We start from the raw sequence: 17,083 nt of genomic DNA, 5'->3' as shown, positions 1-17,083 counted from the left end.
TTCTTTAACAGCTTTTTCGCAGTCTTCCCAACTTTCGCCTAGTGTTTCTTGTATTCCATCTATTCTTAAGTTGTTTCTTCTCGATTGATTTTCTAGATCTATGGATTTTTTATATAATGAATTGATTTCTTTGTCGTAGTATTTCTTTATTTGTGATATTTTTTCCGAGATGTTATTTTCTTGAAAATTTAGGCTGTCTTTAATGTCACATAGGTCTTTTTCTATATTTGATATTTTACATTTGTTGTTATTAATGTCATTCTCTAGCATGTCTAATCTATCTGTGATAATTTTGAGATTTGCACTGATTATTGAGGTAAATGATTTTTCCTGGTCTTTTAATAAGCGTTCCGTTTCTTTGAGAATACTTTTTTTATGTTCTTCAAGCTTACTAGAAATCATTTTTTCGATGTTTTTCATCGTAATATCCATTTTTTTTATGTAAAAACTTATCGCTATTAAATAACACGTCTTTCTTCCGCAAAAGTCAGAGCGCCAAAAAAAGACTCAGAGTGCCAAAAAAATAACTCATTCATCTTAGTATAAATTATTAGTTGAAAAAGAATTAATTGAATATTATGAATAGAAATTTAGGCACAAAGTAATTTAAAAAAACCAACCATCAAGTTTATTGAATTCTTTTTTAATTTTTTTACAAGTTAAGAATGATTAATAAGTTTTAGAAGAAAGTTTTATGCAGATGTCAAGAGAATCTTGAATTTCATTAACCTCTTCAAATAAATTTTGTTTCATTGTTTTTAATGCTCTACCTAAACAAGTATTAATCCTATGGTCGTAACACAAATTAGCATAAGTTACATGAATTAAAAGCGTCATTGCTTTTATCATGCTGCTTGCAGCATCAGTTATCATCACTTTTTGTTTTGCTTTCAAGCCGGCTACTGACTCAATCATTTTGTCTATTCCATTAGCAATATGTTGAGTAGTATGGCGTTCTGAAAACTCTTCACAGCTAATAACAAACTTTCTCAAAGTGTAATCATCAGCAATGTAATGCAGAAGTTAAAGTAATAAATGAATCTACTGCTCTAGAGTTCCAGCATTCAGTGTTAAATAATATTAAAAATTTTAAAAATTTTATATTTTTTAGTTCAATTGTCAACTTTTTATCTAATGTTGCCTTCATATTCCGATACATCATAGGTAACTTGTACTTAGAAAATGTTGTCCTACTTTTTATATTAGCACGGGGATCAAAACTATGAACAAAATTTTTAAAACCTTGAGATTCTACTATACTGAAAGGTAGAGATTTGCAAACCAAAAACTTTGTGATATTAAGATCAATAACCAGGTGTTTTTGTTTCTGACTTTAATATTTTGAAAGTAGAGAAACTATATTGTTTTGTGACTTAAATACTGTTGTATTGTTTTGTTTGCCAATATTTTTTGAACAACTAGAGCGAGCTGAATCTTCTTTGAACTCTTTTTTTTTTTTTTTGTTGCTGGACCTTCGATCTTTCGATATACTCATCTGAAATTAAAAAACAACTTTTCAATTAAACTGTTTAGTTAAAATAAAACCAGTGAAAAAGTTTTTATCTTAAGTTACCTTGTGTCTCTGTAGAGTTATATACCTTGCCATCATTTTGATCAACTGAATTTTTTAATCGGAATATGAAGGCAACATTAGATAAAAAGTTGACAATTGAACTAAAAAATATAAAATTTTTAAAATTTTTAATATTATTTAACACTGAATGCTGGAACTCTAGAGCAGTAGATTCATTTATTACTTTAACTTCTGCATTACATTGCTGATGATTACACTTTGAGAAAGTTTGTTATTAGCTGTGAAGAGTTTTCAGAACGCCATACTACTCAACATATTGCTAATGGAATAGACAAAATGATTGAGTCAGTAGCCGGCTTGAAAGCAAAACAAAAAGTGATGATAACTGATGCTGCAAGCAGCATGATAAAAGCAATGACGCTTTTAATTCATGTAACTTATGCTAATTTGTGTTACGACCATAGGATTAATACTTGTTTAGGTAGAGCATTAAAAACAATGAAACAAAATTTATTTGAAGAGGTTAATGAAATTCAAGATTCTCTTGACATCTGCATAAAACTTTCTTCTAAAACTTATTAATCATTCTTAACTTGTAAAAAAATTAAAAAAGAATTCAATAAACTTGATGGTTGGTTTTTTTAAATTACTTTGTGCCTAAATTTCTATTCATAATATTCAATTAATTGTAATATAACATGATTTTTGCTTCTTTTATAGTGTCTTATGTTAAAGTAATCGCTCCCGTTAAAATGCGATGGAACAGCCACATCATGATGGTGGAACCGATGTTGAAATTAAGACCAGCTCTAGAGTCTATTAGAGACTCAGAAGTTGTCTCAGAGTTACAAAAAATAATTCCTGATGCTAGACACTTTACTATATTGAATCAACTTTTACCGATCTTGACAGAATTTATAAAAATAAGTGATATGCTTTCAGCTGATAACGTTCCGACGATTCAAAATGTTATAGCAGCTTTTTATAACATTAACGTGCACCTTACAAAAAAAATGAAGATTTTACTTTATTACCGAGCATAAAAGCTTTTATCGAATCCTTGCCTACTGAAATTGAAAATAAAGAGCCAAAATGCGGTTCAGAGGATTTTAGTAACAGAGTTGCACATTTTCTACACCCATATTATCGAGGAGCTGTTTTAGAAAAATTTGAAGTAAGTTTAACTATAAATTTTATAAAAACTTAAAAAGTATTACAACATTGTGCTATTTTTTTAGTGTTTTGAATCAATCAAAAGGCAAATAGTGGCCATCTACAATCCCAACCCTGGAAAAGTTATTTCTGTAGCAAGTACAGAAGATTTTCAGTTTATGGAGTCAATTGACTTTTGTGTTGCTAGTATGTCACATGTCAAAGATATTACAATGGGTGATATGTCTTTAATTGAAGAGGAAATGTCCTCTGTTTTTCTATGCCAAAGCCTGTCACCAGAAGCAACACAAACGTTTTAACCTGGTGGAAAGACAATTCAAAGGTTCTTCTCATCTTGGCTAAAATTTCCAGATCCATATTTTGCATTCCTGAATCAAGTTCCCCGTCTGAAAGGGTTTTCAGTTCGTCAGGAAATATCGTAACTTTTAACTGAGACACTTTTTGCACTGACACAATAAGACAATTGGTGTTTTGCCATGACAACTTTGAGAGTATTAAAGCGAAAAACTGGAAATTGAACGATTCTGTGAATGAAAAAGAAGAAAAGTGATAGCTTTTATTTTTTTACAATGGACAACTCTGTCTAGGTGTTTTAATATTATTTTGTTTGCTTTTAAAAATATCGATTTTATCTGATTTGCAACTATTTTAATTTTCAATATTACTTTGTTAACATTTAAAAATATACATATGTGTTTTGTTGTATCTTTTAATTAACGGCCGTTAACGGAGTTTAAAAATAAGTTAACGACCGTTAACGGAAAATTGCCGTTAATAAATTTTAACGTAACGGATTTTAACGGAATTTTCGTTAATTTTTTTTAACGCAACGGAAATTAACGGTTTTTAACGGACCGCCTAACGCCGAAGCTTAGTTGGCATAGCAACATATTTATTGCGGCTCTTCGGCATACGTCAGTATTTTTATGCGGCTCTCGCGTCTAAAATACTGGCCAGCGCTGGCATAGAACAAAAAGACTCATTAAAAAAAAAGCTGATAACTTTAAACAATTCCGATTGGTTGTTAGAGGCAAACTGAACAACTTTTTGTTTATTGGTATTTAATTTATACAAACAATGAATTCGTAAATAATGGTAAAATATGAAGTGTCTATTAGTTTTTCAGGAGATATATCCATATAATAATAAAGATATCTTGAAGTGTTTTTTTGACATAATTTATAAAACTAATTACAAATTAATACATTGGTGTTGGTATATTTATAAAAAATATGCTACTTTTAAAAGCAGTTGGAATAAATTATGTAATATATATTTCATTTTGCGCTGTGCTAACAACAAAAAAAATTTATTGTACATTACTGAAGCCATAATAGCTATTTGTATCAATTTGTGTTCAAAGATTTAATAATTTTTTTTAAGAATAAGTTAAAAGTAACTTATTTTACTTTTATATTAATGTTATAAAAATAAAAGATACCAATTGAAGTTTACTAGTGATACAAAAAACAAAACGAGTTTGAAAATGAAAGTACGCATTCAGAATGGAATAAATTGTTTTTTCAAGATGGCTGAATAAGTCCCAAGTATTTCAAAAAATGAGACTAAATACCGAAAACAGTTTTTTTAATGGGGCAAAAGCTATGATTATTTATGCGTAAACGACTTTTGTAGAAAAATCAACACTACCGTAGTTTATCTGAATCTAACGTGACATTATTGTTAAACATACTCATTTAGGCGTGGTATTGAAAATAATAACTTCAATTTTCATAAAAAAATGGTTTTTTATGGATAATTTTCCCAAATAATGTTTGATTATAAATGTTAAGTTACATTCATTGAAAACAATCACTAATACGTTATGTTGAAAACTACATCTTTTCTAAATAAAACTGCGCTTGGCGATTTGATATAGTCGCATAACTTTTACCAGATTATAATAGTGGTTAAAATAATCTTTCCATGCATACTAAATATGTCATACTTTTTGATGAAAAAACTTACATATAATGTAATTGAAAAAACTTATATTTTTGTTCGGAAAAACGTGTTCCATGTCTTAGTTGCATTAAGTAGCGTATTTTTTTATTATTACCGCTGACCGAGTGTTTGTTTTGCGCGGACACCGCACAAACAAACAAACCGACGTGAAAGCAAGTTAAATAAAATGTTATAAAAAATGCCCTAATAGAAACTTATAGAACTAAAAAAAAAATTTTCTCTTTGAGGAAAAGGGGCCCAGTTTCTTTTTGGGGGCCCGGTTTCCTAAGCCAGAATCAGGGCCCGGTACAAGTCCTCGTACCCTCGTATTGAGCCCTTACGTCCCTCGTATGTATGTATGTATGTATGTATGTATGTATGTATGTATGTATGTATGTATGTATGTATGTATGTATGTATGTATGTATGTATGTATGTATGTATGTATGTATGTATGTATGTATGTATGTATGTATGTATGTATGTATGTATGTATGTATGTATGTATGTATGTATGTATGTATGTATGTATGTATGTATGTATGTATGTATGTATGTATGTATGTATGTATGTATGTATGTATGTATGTATGTATGTATGTATGTAAAGAAGCTTTGCGTGCGCCCATGACATGGAAAAGATTATAACATTTATAATATAATATAAAAATATTGTTGAATCTTGCAAAAATACAATATTTTTAATGCTGTAAAATTAGGATGTGTGGCGAAAAAATATGGCTATAAAAGATAGTTAGCTTGGAAACAAAGAAATCAAAAAGTTTGTCCTTTTCTCAATGAAATGCTTTTACCAGGTTTGTTGTTTGTTTTTTTTACTTTTTTATATTGTTTTCTTTTACTTTGAACTAGATTTTTTTATTAACAGATTTCAAGTTTCATACAAAAATCTTGTTGCGTTTAAAACTTATGACCATGTGATGTTTTCCTGCTTTATAAGGAACTCTATATTTATACCTTTTTTTTTTTTTTAAAAAAAAACCTTTACAGAACGGGCATTTTAGAAACTTAATACGAACAGGTTAATGCAGAAGTTCAACACAAATCTTGTGGTGTAGATACTCAACTTAAACCGTGTGTTGTAGAAACTTAAAAAACCGCGTTTAAAATTTTTATTATTTCATAAAAGTGTATTTTGGGAAGGAAATAAACAACTGTTCTTAAACTAGTTAAAAAAACATATCAAGTGTCGCCGCTTGAAGATGTCATCATTGTCAATGCGTAAAAAAAAAAAAAAGTCTAAATCAAGCAAATAAACACGGTTTGACAGGACGCGTGACTAGTCTTTTAAAATATGCTGTTTGGAGGTTTTCAACGAGTAGCTTTTGTTTCAACGAAGCTTTTGTTTAACTAACAGATTTTTAAATAATTATGATTAGTGTTTATATCAATTAGTTTTATTTTATCGTTTTTACAAAACGGATAAAAAGGGCTCAAAAAGTGAGTATTTAACCTTACATTGTAAATATTAATAGTTTTATCGGATTACCTAAAATAGGTAATATTTACTTGTATGAAATTATTTTTAAATTGGCCGGAGTAAATATTATTTGTTGTAAAACAATTAACTAATTTATGTTATTAGTTAATTATAAACTAACTAATAATATTAGTTATATTATAAATCATAGTTATATTAATAATATTATAAATCAATAAATACTGAGAATATTTTTAATAATTTCTTTAATGAACAAATTTATTTGTTTTTTAAAATTTACAAAATTACTAAATAATAATCAGTGAAACAACAGTAAAATTAAATCTTAGCAAAAGTAACATATATATATATATATAAGTATATATATATATATATATATATATATATATATATATATATATATATATATATATATATATATATATATATATATATATATATATATATATATATATATATATATATATATATATATATATATATATATACTTATATATATATATATATATATATATACTTATATATATATATATATATATATATATATTTCTATCAATGTATGTGCATTTTAAAAAAAGAATGAAAGATTTTTTATTTAAAAAAAATAAATATCTATTAAAATATTTAACCGAATTTAAATAAATTTCAATGATGGCGACAATAAAAAACGGTATAAAAACCGTAGTTAAAAATCAATTTTTCAATGGCGGGGTAAAATTTTTTCAAAAGATATGCAAATAATAGTTTATTTCGTGCTTTTTAAGTATAAGTTCATCAAACTATAGTACAGAAGCATGGGGTTGAAAAAAAGTTATAACCCTAATGTACATACATCTAATGTTGGGATTTAACTGTATTTGATTATGTTTTATTTTCCTTTTATTATTATTTATTTGTTATAAAAAGCATTTACATGGGCTACTTAGGCAGTCGCTTATATGTACATTAGGGCATCCCGTACTTTTCAACTTTACTTAAAAAAGTCGGCCTTTAAAATTTTTTTGCCTTTAAGTATATAAATGAAAGAAAAACATAAATTTATCAGAATAAAGGCAATATTTGCAAAAACAGACCTTAAGTTTTTAAAGTTTAACTCAAATGGGTAGGGGTACCAAAATTATACTATGTCTAAAATTATCCTATATAGATGGTAAAAAACTTTTTTCATTTATGTCAGTAAATATAGAACAGTTTAAAAATATTTAGAGTGGTTTTCAAGCCCTCCTTCCTTCCCCAACCTCTACCCCCCCAACCCCTTATGTAAGTGTACCTGGTTTTATAAATGCTTATTTAAAATACGAGGGTTATATAAGTTAACAAATAAAATGAAACTCATTGCTCAATCTTTATAACTCTACTTGAGGTACTGAAAAAGAATGAGGCCCTTCTTCCTGTTGAAACGAGGCATTATCGATCTATTTTCTGCTCTTGCATGAATAAATCCATCTCCTCTCTCAAAACCAAACTGTTTCAGAAGCTGCAGTTACCTAAATAAAATAACACTTTTTTAAAAATATTTTTAATACATTAAATTTTTTTTTATGTATTAAAAGTACATAAAAAAAAATTTACCCATGCTTGCATATCCATAATAAAAGTAAGGGAGAGTCTGTACTGAGCCACCTTGAATGGACTATACTGCCTGGTTTTTGGTTTGTCAAACCTTCAGTAAGAGTTCCTGAAATTACAGTCCGGCATATTTTATGAGCATATTTCTGATCTGGAGATAACTCTATTATTTCCTTACCAAGTTCAATTAAACCAGGACCTATAGATATTGGCTTGAAACGTTCTTTCCATTTCCGTAACCTTGAAAAGCAACTTATAAATACGTCCAGAAAACACTGTCTTTGAGGTTGTCTTTTTATCAATCTCTTCTATTAAATAGCAAAAGCAAAGTTTGTTCGTGTGAAGAGAACATATTAGCCACCCTAATTTTCTTTCTAAATTAACCTCTAAACAATGAATAACACCTTCATTATGACCTGTATTTGTAGCTGTACTATCACAACCAACGAACTTTAAGCTATGTTCAACATTATGCAAAATAGATCATTGAAATACTTTTGCTGTATGTTTAGCAGGCTTAATTTTTGATTTTTCGCATATTTCTCCTTTGGTTAAATTATGAAGATATTTACCATATTCATCAGTCAAAGTATAGTGACTTTCCTTTTTATTTGGAGAATAAAATTTTTTGGTTTCTTCATTAAATGTCATTAAATTGGCTTTTTGCTTCTTGCACCTTGTTTTTTTCCAGTAATAAAAAAAAAACTGATTCTGACACCTTTAGATTCAACCAAATCTTTTAAAAATTCTGTAGCAATTGCAGCTGCAGCGGTGTTTGAAACTTCATATCTTATTGCAGCAATAGCAGTATTTTGAATCTTCATATAATTTCGCTTTACTTTGAAATCATTAATAAATCAATATGCTTAGTGTAGCTAGAACTTTCAAACTCAAACTGCACTCTTCTTCTTTATTACTTTTTTCTAAAACCTCAGCATAAGTTCTTTTTAAATGGCTACTATTTATCATCTCCTTTTCCTTGAACTTTTTCAAATTCTGTTCCTTATTACTATACCGTTCAATTTCCTTCCTTTTAATCTCTATGTAGTCTTTTGACCCTATCATAATTTGCTCTCCTTCTTTTTTTCTCTGCGAGTGAATAAATTCTAATTCTATCGTAGGAATCCTAACTGACTTTTCACATTTACAGTCGGTTTAAACTTTTTTTAACATTCAAGATAACTCGATTCATTACAAAAAAAAAATTGCACATTTGCAGTTAGTTATACCAAATAGTCGTGACTTCATTATTTTGTCAATTTCTACTTTTTTGGTTAATCTTTTTCTGCAAATACCCTGAACACCATTATAAACTTTTTTGATCTTTCTGTCAATGGACTTATCTGTAAAAATCTACTCCAATTAGGTCAAAATTTGTTGTTGTTTGGACATCAAATAATCGTCAAAGGATCGCTGGTTCAATTTTCTAATATATTCTCTCCCTTTAAGAAGCCATTTTTATTACTACCTGCCAAATTTCATTGAAAAAAAAGCATACTCAGACTCCTTAATACTATACTCCAATTAGGAAACTGTTTTAAGCTTCAATAATGCGATACGCTCGCGTATAGATTATTTAATTGTACTAAATAGTTGTATTGAGTTAGGAATTGTAATGTCATTATTTTTACCATTATTTAAATACATTATTTTTTATTTATAAAAATTAAACTTTTTTTTTTTGCTATCATGGGCCAAAAACGAAGTTTGTGTTTTATGGTGAATGCAAAAAGTATTTAACTGCTAATATTGAATTGTAGCAAATAAGCATTGACTTTAATTCAGAGTGTAATACAGTTTATAGAAATGGACATATTTTTTATTATTTAGAAAAAATAGTGATTCGTTTCTCAAAACATCTCAACAAGTCACTAAACATTTTAAGATAGAAACATGTAAAAATCAGGTTAGGAGTCTCATAAATAAATCATTGAATTGGGTTAGAAATTTTAATAGAGCTGAGGGCATTAAGCGTTTTTTTGAGTTTTGCAAATAAACCTTTTTTAAGCCATAAATCAAGTTTGCCTAATATTGCATTATCATCAGGTTCCTCAGATGTTTCATATGCCAATACAAATGTTTTATCTCTTTTTAATTAGTCGAACATCAACATCTGCATGTTATAGCCAATTGAGACATAACTAAACATATATTTAGAGAGTAATTAGGCCCCATAAAGCAAAAACTAAAAGGTAGGTTATTTTACTTGTCTTCTCGGTCTGCTAACTCTTACAAAGAACGTCGGAGCAAGATAGCACTATTAAAGTTTCAATTATGTGTTTTAAGACAATATGTTAAACAAAAACAAAAAAAAATTAAATCTTTAAGGGTAGAGATACCAGATCTGAAAAAACACACACAAAAAAATAAAATTACAGTGAGCAGATATGAATCTGCTCATTTTAAAGCTGAAAAATTAAAAAAGCTTTGAAATTAAATGAAAAGCATACGTTAAGGCAACTTAAAACTAAGCATAATGCTGCTGTTTTTGTAGCAGGGTAATTGCTAGTTTGGAGAATGATTTGCTCCAGATTAAGGAGGAAAGAAATGTTTTCATGCCAGAAGATGAAAAAACATATTCATTACAAATAATAATAATAATTTATATATGTTGTTGTGTAATATACAAAAAGGTAACGTTCCATATCTTATGAGCAAAATAGGGCGTCATATGGGTGTTATTTTTAATAATATTCCTTATCGAAGTACAGTTGAGCAAGGGGCTCGTAAACTTGGCAGTATTTCAGATTTGTAAGCAGCATAATAGGCTATGCATAATAACAATCTTACTCTTGGGTTCGATGCTACAACACAAGAAAGTGTCCACATTAATAGCATTAACTTAACATCTAAAGATAAATGTCTTGTTATTGCTTTAGATCAGTTACCAGGAGGAAAAGCATTTGATTATAAAAGTCATATATGCACTTCAATTGATTATATGACATTTGTTTATTCAGATTTTTACCAAAGTAGCTTTGATGAATGTCGTAACTCGATTATTAAAAATATATCTAACACAATGCCAGACAGAGTTGCAGTCAACCATTTTACTATAAGCAAAGTTTGTGCAACCTGGAGTAAGAATTTGAATCAGCTCAACTGCCGTTTGCACCCTCTTGACACAATTGCATGTCATTTCATGTCGCTCAGCATTACAGTCTCTTGAGAGTGAGAGTTGTTAATTATTTTGAAATGATTGTATGGCAGTTAAAATTGTTTTAGCCATGAACAAAATGAGGTTTATTGACATCAAAGGTGATCCAGAAGGATTTGTAAATTTTTTAGATGAAAAAGATCTACTACAAAGTATTATTCCTAGATATTGTGGAAATCGGCTTCATATTCGTTTTCATACTTGTTTCATTTTTATGAAGCACTACAGTGAGTTTATACATTTCCTCACTGTTGGAACAGTAAAATGTAAAAGTTTGCAAACAATTCTAAGAGGGACATTTTGTAATAAAACTGGCATAAAAAAAATTTGCGTGCTTGCATTGTTTGGAAAACTCCTTACTGAGCCTTGGATGAAAAAGTTTTATGTTTTAGCTGAGGGTGCAACTTATGATCATGTTTCTGGTATTCAGTTAGTGAAAAAAGTTTTGCTAATAATTGCAAATTGCAAATCTAATCCAGCTGCTCAGTTTTGCAGAAGAACAGATTTTTAAAAATAGTTTTTACTTAATTAACACTATTTTTTATAATTTTTATTAAATTTATTTCATAATAAAAATTAAATTTACCAGCTTCATCCACGTCATCACTGCCATCTGGCACCCAGAGTAAAATCCAAGACCTCCTCGCTAAGTTTTTCATTGTAATTTTTCGAACACTTAATTTTTTTTTTTTAATATAGGTTTGTCTAGGAGTGATTTTTTGGTTTGGCACCAAAGCCACCCTGGGCCTAAATCAAAAAGGGCCTTCCGCATATGGGCCCGTAATGGAGGTAAAGACCTGCCTTATTTTAAATACAAACCTCCTGGTGACGTAAGAGATGGCAGAGGATTCAGGAATGCAGTTATTAATAGCTATAAATATATTAATACTTATTAATACGTTTATATTGATTCACTTAGCTGAATCTATATACACTTATTGATAGGTGTATGTATAGTGTGTATGTATATATTTATTAAGTTGATACTTGTGTTTAACCTTTTTGTATATTAATTTTTGCATATAGTTGAGTTTGATTTTTTTATAAAAAAATTTGTGTTTTATATAAATATTATTAATTATTACAAAAAATAGTATTTAAGTTTTAACCCATCCTACCCAAGGTGTGCGGAGTATAGAGTTTCCAAATAACTTCTAGTCTATCAACCTAAAGTATCCAAATCATATTTGAAGGTACCCTCATAGGATATATTAAAAATACAAATAAAAATTATAATTTTCGTTTAAATAATAATATTTTCTTTTAAAAAAACATTTTAATATACAATAAAGAGTTTTGTAATAATAATAAAGAGTTTCGTAGACGCCCCTCTAGCGTCCTTCGTACACCCATTGCATATACATATTGCCCTTTGTTAGACCTATCTTTTGATACCAAGTTGTAAGTATTTCGATAAGAATTGACCAAGTTATGACGTTTTAAGTTAAAAGAACCTCAAATTTGAACACAGTTTTTTCAAGAAATCTATATTTCAAAAATTCAGTACTCAAAATGCCATAACTTTTTGTAGAATTGTTCAATTTTGATAATTTTTTTCCCTTTGTAATACTGAATTAAAAGCCTTTCTAATGATGTATAACAATCTAGTGTTTGATTAATTTAAAAATTCAATGTCATGTACCTATTGTAAATATTATTGTTTTCAATGTCAATGTTATTGTTGATCAAATTTTTTAAAAGAAAATGTATTATTCATAACTTAATATTTATAATATTATTAAAATAATATTTAATTAATAAAATATCATATATAATTTTAAATTAAAATCAGACATTGCTGTACTTGTCTTTTTTCTTGTTTTTATACCACTCATTGCAAATTATTTCTTTTACTTCAACTATATGGCATTGGTGGGTTAAAATAAACAAAAAAACAAAAGCGAAATACAAAAAATATAATACAAAAAAATATCGCACTTTAAGAACTTTTTTTTTTAAAAATTTCCTATGAAAATCTGTTGTGAAATGTAAAAATTTTAATTTTATCAAGAAGTTTACACGGTTTTTTTATTGTTTCCGCATAAAAATGTATTTACGCTTCAAGATAATTTTCAGGTCAATAAAATATCGCAATAAATCAATTTTTGCAAATGAAGATTTATTAATAGCTTTATTTTAACAGATCTTAAATTTATATACTTTCAAGCAAAAAAATACCAAGGACCAAGTGTTTATTATGAAAAAAGTTGTTTTTTGAAAAGTATGGGATGCCCTAATGTATATAGCTTGCATATCTTATCGAATTTATTGAAATTTAAAAAGAAGTTTTGAAAACATATGAAGAATTTAGACTTATCGGTTGTTAAATAGGAGGTTTCTTAGTAAACACAACTAGTGTTTTCGACGTCTTCTAGACGTCGAAAAAAAATTGTTTTTCATGTTTTCATTATTTTTCTTTTTTTGTTGGTCAAATTAGTTAAATAAAATACAAGTATATATTTTTTGAAAAGTATATTTTAGTTTACTACTTTGTATTATTCAAATTTCATCCACCCCTTACAAAATTAAATAACCAAGTATACAAATATTTTCGTTTCTGTATCGAATCATATAATTAAGAAATACTAATACGTAACTCACACTTTGACGTAGTTAAGGGGGTTTAAGAAGACTATACCTTTTTTATTATTATTAATATTACTACTGCTACTACTACTACTACTACTACTACTACTACTACTACTACTACTACTACTACTACTACTACTACTACTACTACTACTACTACTACTACTACTACTACTACTACTACTATTATTATTATTATTATTATTATTATGAGGTAAGTAGGAGTTAGCCCTTTGTCTTAAATTTGTCTTAATTCGTTATAAAATTAATTAAAAAATAAATTATAAAATTCCCTTTTCATATTCATATACACTTTTTATACACTTGATATTCGGTTTGTTGTAATAAACGTCAGCGATTATATAACATTAATAATTGCTGTAATTTTCAATGTCACATTTTGAATAATTAGGAGGGATATAAAATTGCCAATCCCCCTGGCTGTAATAACAAAATATAATATAACAAAATAAGTAGAGTATAACTTTTTAAAATATAGTTTATATTGGAATTTAGTTTAATGTTGAGTTTTTTTTCTGTATAATTTTTGTTACTACCAGTTTTTGCATCCATTTAAAGCAAACATGACATCCATTTAAAACATCGTGACAATCAATTAAAACAATGGTGAATTTCAATCAAAACATTTAACGCATGCGCAATCTCAACATTCTATATTATTCACAAAAAAAAAAAGATTTTATTTATATATTTATTTAAATTTATTTTTTATCAATGTTATATTATTTTATTTTAATTTCATGGCATTTATTTTAAATCTAAATGGATGTCATGTTTGTTTTAAATGGATGCAAAACCCGGAACATATTAGTACACATACTGTATTGGCAAAACAACCATGACGTTAAATTAAAACATGTATGATGATAATTAAAACAACTATGATTTCCTATTAAAACATTTAGCGCATGTGCATATTAGATTTTCGTTAAAACAGCTAATTATAGATTTTCATTAAATACAACAAAAGTCTGTTTGCCAAAATACGTGAAGATTTTTTTTGAGAGTGGTCGTTGATCTTAGAAAAATTCAATCTGAAACTTCATTGCCGCCATAAACTCAATGATGCAAAACCCAAACGACAATGATGTAAAAATCTTTGAATTGAATATATTAGGTGGTACACTTCAGTCTCGCCTATTAATTGCTATCGAAATATTGTTTCTATTGATGAAAGTCCATTTAGTTTACACATGTTTCGCAGTCATTAATGGGTAAGAAGAGGAGTAACACCAAACCCGATTATTCGCCCGAGACAGCGTAACGTTTCGATAATATTGGCCGTCAATGGTTTAAATATTATTCACTGCGAAGCTGTCAGTGTGTCAGTCAACATAGTTTTGTTTCAAGAATATATTGATGAAGTTGTACGAGTTTTGGGGACAGAGGAAGAATTCACCCTGGTGATGGATTAAACCCATCATAATGTTGAGATGAGGGCTCAGAACATTCAAATAAAAAATTTGCCACCATATTCACCATTCTTGAATCCGCGTGAAGAGATTTTTTTTTATCTTAAGAATAACGTGCGAAGAAATAAGGCCCCAGCGGAAATTACAAGAATGCGTGAGGCATGCCTATCTATTCCTAATGTTAACTTATCAAACTATTACACACACTGCGAAAGCTTTTTCGTAACGTGTCTTAGGTCAGATGACATATCTCGACAGTAATTGGAAAATAAACATTATATTTTTGATAAAATAAAATTTTAAATAGTTTAAAAAAATTGAACATGAAAAATAAAAACATATATTCAAATAAGACCTTTTTTTTTTGAATAATATAGAATATTGAGATTGCGCATGCGTTAAATGTTTTATTTAAAAATCACGATTGTTTTAATTGATTGTCACGATGTCTAAATGTCATGGTTGTTTTAAATAAATGTCATGGTTATTTTAAATGGATGTCATGCTTGCTTTAAATGGATGTAAAAACCGGTAAATCAATGGCTGTTAAGAGATACATGTATTTTTATAATTTTTTTCCATCGATTTTAAAAAAAAACTTTAAAATAGATTGAAAAAGTTGTGATTAAAACTTTAAAATTTAAGCAAAACTTGTTACACGGCACATAGGTTATCTAGATCATATCCTAAGACTGCTTCTCCGAAAAAAACCCTCAGTCGATGTCTGCACGCTCCGAAGCCGATAAATATATACTTACTACTCTAATACTTATAAAATTTATTGTTTAAATTACTAAAATCGTTAAAATCATTAATGATCGCTAATGGCAACCGCACAAGTATTTCCTAAAATTTTCAATATAGCACTTTTTTTTTTCTTTTTTTTTATTAGGAACTCTTTGAACAAATTTAAAAAATTTTTTTTTACTTCAGTTAATAATGCAGTTGGCGTATTTTCTACTGGGATCGCCCACAAAACACTAACAAAACCATAAACCACTAATAAAACCACAAACCACTAACAAAACCATTTAAAGAACAAAAAACTAAAAATTGTAAGTGCGGTTAATAAGTTTCGGATCTTTTTTATGTATTCGATGTTAATACGTTTCTAAGGTTGCGGTGTTTACACATTTAACATCGATTATTGAAAATAGTAGTCAACGTTTTTTCTTGTAGATAAATCTGTTAATAAAGAAAAAGACATGGAAGAAAAAGAAGTGGGAAATAAAGAACTCGATAATATAGATATAGAACTTTTTTATAAACCAAAAAGCTATTACGAGGAGAAAGTAATTGCTTTTCTAAATAGCAATAAAAATGGGTTGACTCGCTCACCTTTTGCACAATGGCAACGCGAAAGAACCTCAAGTTTTGACAGTATAAGCTCAAGCTCTGGATCTGAGCGTGTTAGAAATAAAAGACACTCTTTATCGTTTTTAGAACAAATCAGCAAACCATTTAAAGAAATATCTTTATCTCGAGCACCAAGTTTCGATATACTGTTTCACCCGAAAGATGATATAGCTAAACTAAAAAACGATCGTGATCAAAAAAGTCCTTCAAACAACGCCAAAAATTCACCAAATAACAATTTAAAAAAACTTAAATGTTCAGAAGAAATATATAATAAAAAACTCTCAACGACTTTATTTTTTCATTATGACGACGAAGATCTTAAAAGTTCTGAATTATCCGATATTGGTTTAAGACATCAAAGTTTATTGGAAGCAGATGGTGATTCACAAAGTTTATTTGCTAAACCCTTATATATTGTTAGTAACAATTTAAAAACTTGATTTTTGTCAGCAGTAACTTGTTTAAATATTATATGCATAGATATATACTGTTAGAAAGAATTATCATTTTATTAGGCATGATGATCATTAATGTTTGGTGTTTCAACTGCAAGGTGACTGGTTGTAACTTAATCAATTAGTTAACTGCTATTAATCAAGTAATCATTGATTGTATTTACTTTTTATTTTGATAACTTTTATCTCCTAAGGTTCATAAAGATTTCCAATTTAAAAAATGTTTTTAATTTTAGTATAATTAATTTTCCGTTCTTTACCATTTAGACTTCCTAATATATTTATATGATTTATTAAAATAATTAATCTATTTAAGTTTTTAATATAAGTAATAGCCGTCTAAAGGTAAATTAAAAATAATATCACTAAAGGTAAAAAAAAAATAACGTAGAAAACTTACGAAGTAAAAAA

At 28.0% G+C, this 17,083-nt stretch overlaps 1 protein-coding gene across 4 annotated transcripts in view; it reads left to right on the top strand.

Moving 5' to 3' along the window:
* LOC101237748 (uncharacterized) overlaps window positions 1-16,815 on the top strand; it is a 28,344-nt gene extending 11,529 nt beyond the window's left edge. Inside the window, exons 2-3 of one of the 4 annotated variants that reach the window (XM_065799847.1) lie at window positions 5,371-5,466; window positions 16,038-16,815. In XM_065799847.1, the coding sequence (XP_065655919.1) occupies window positions 5,454-5,466; window positions 16,038-16,657 (633 nt within the window). In that variant the 5' untranslated portion in view covers window positions 5,371-5,453 and the 3' untranslated portion in view covers window positions 16,658-16,815. Of the gene's footprint in view, window positions 1-5,327; window positions 5,467-5,542; window positions 6,110-15,769; window positions 15,914-16,037 lie in introns of those variants that run through there. The other 3 variants (XM_065799846.1, XM_065799848.1, XM_065799849.1) reach the window with 3 other exon arrangements.
* The last annotated feature ends 268 nt before the right edge of the window (window positions 16,816-17,083 follow it).

This window comes from Hydra vulgaris, chromosome 06 (assembly GCF_038396675.1).
Source record: "Hydra vulgaris chromosome 06, alternate assembly HydraT2T_AEP".
Lineage (NCBI taxonomy): Eukaryota > Metazoa > Cnidaria > Hydrozoa > Anthoathecata > Hydridae > Hydra > Hydra vulgaris.
This window is presented reverse-complemented; position numbering and strand designations above follow the sequence as displayed.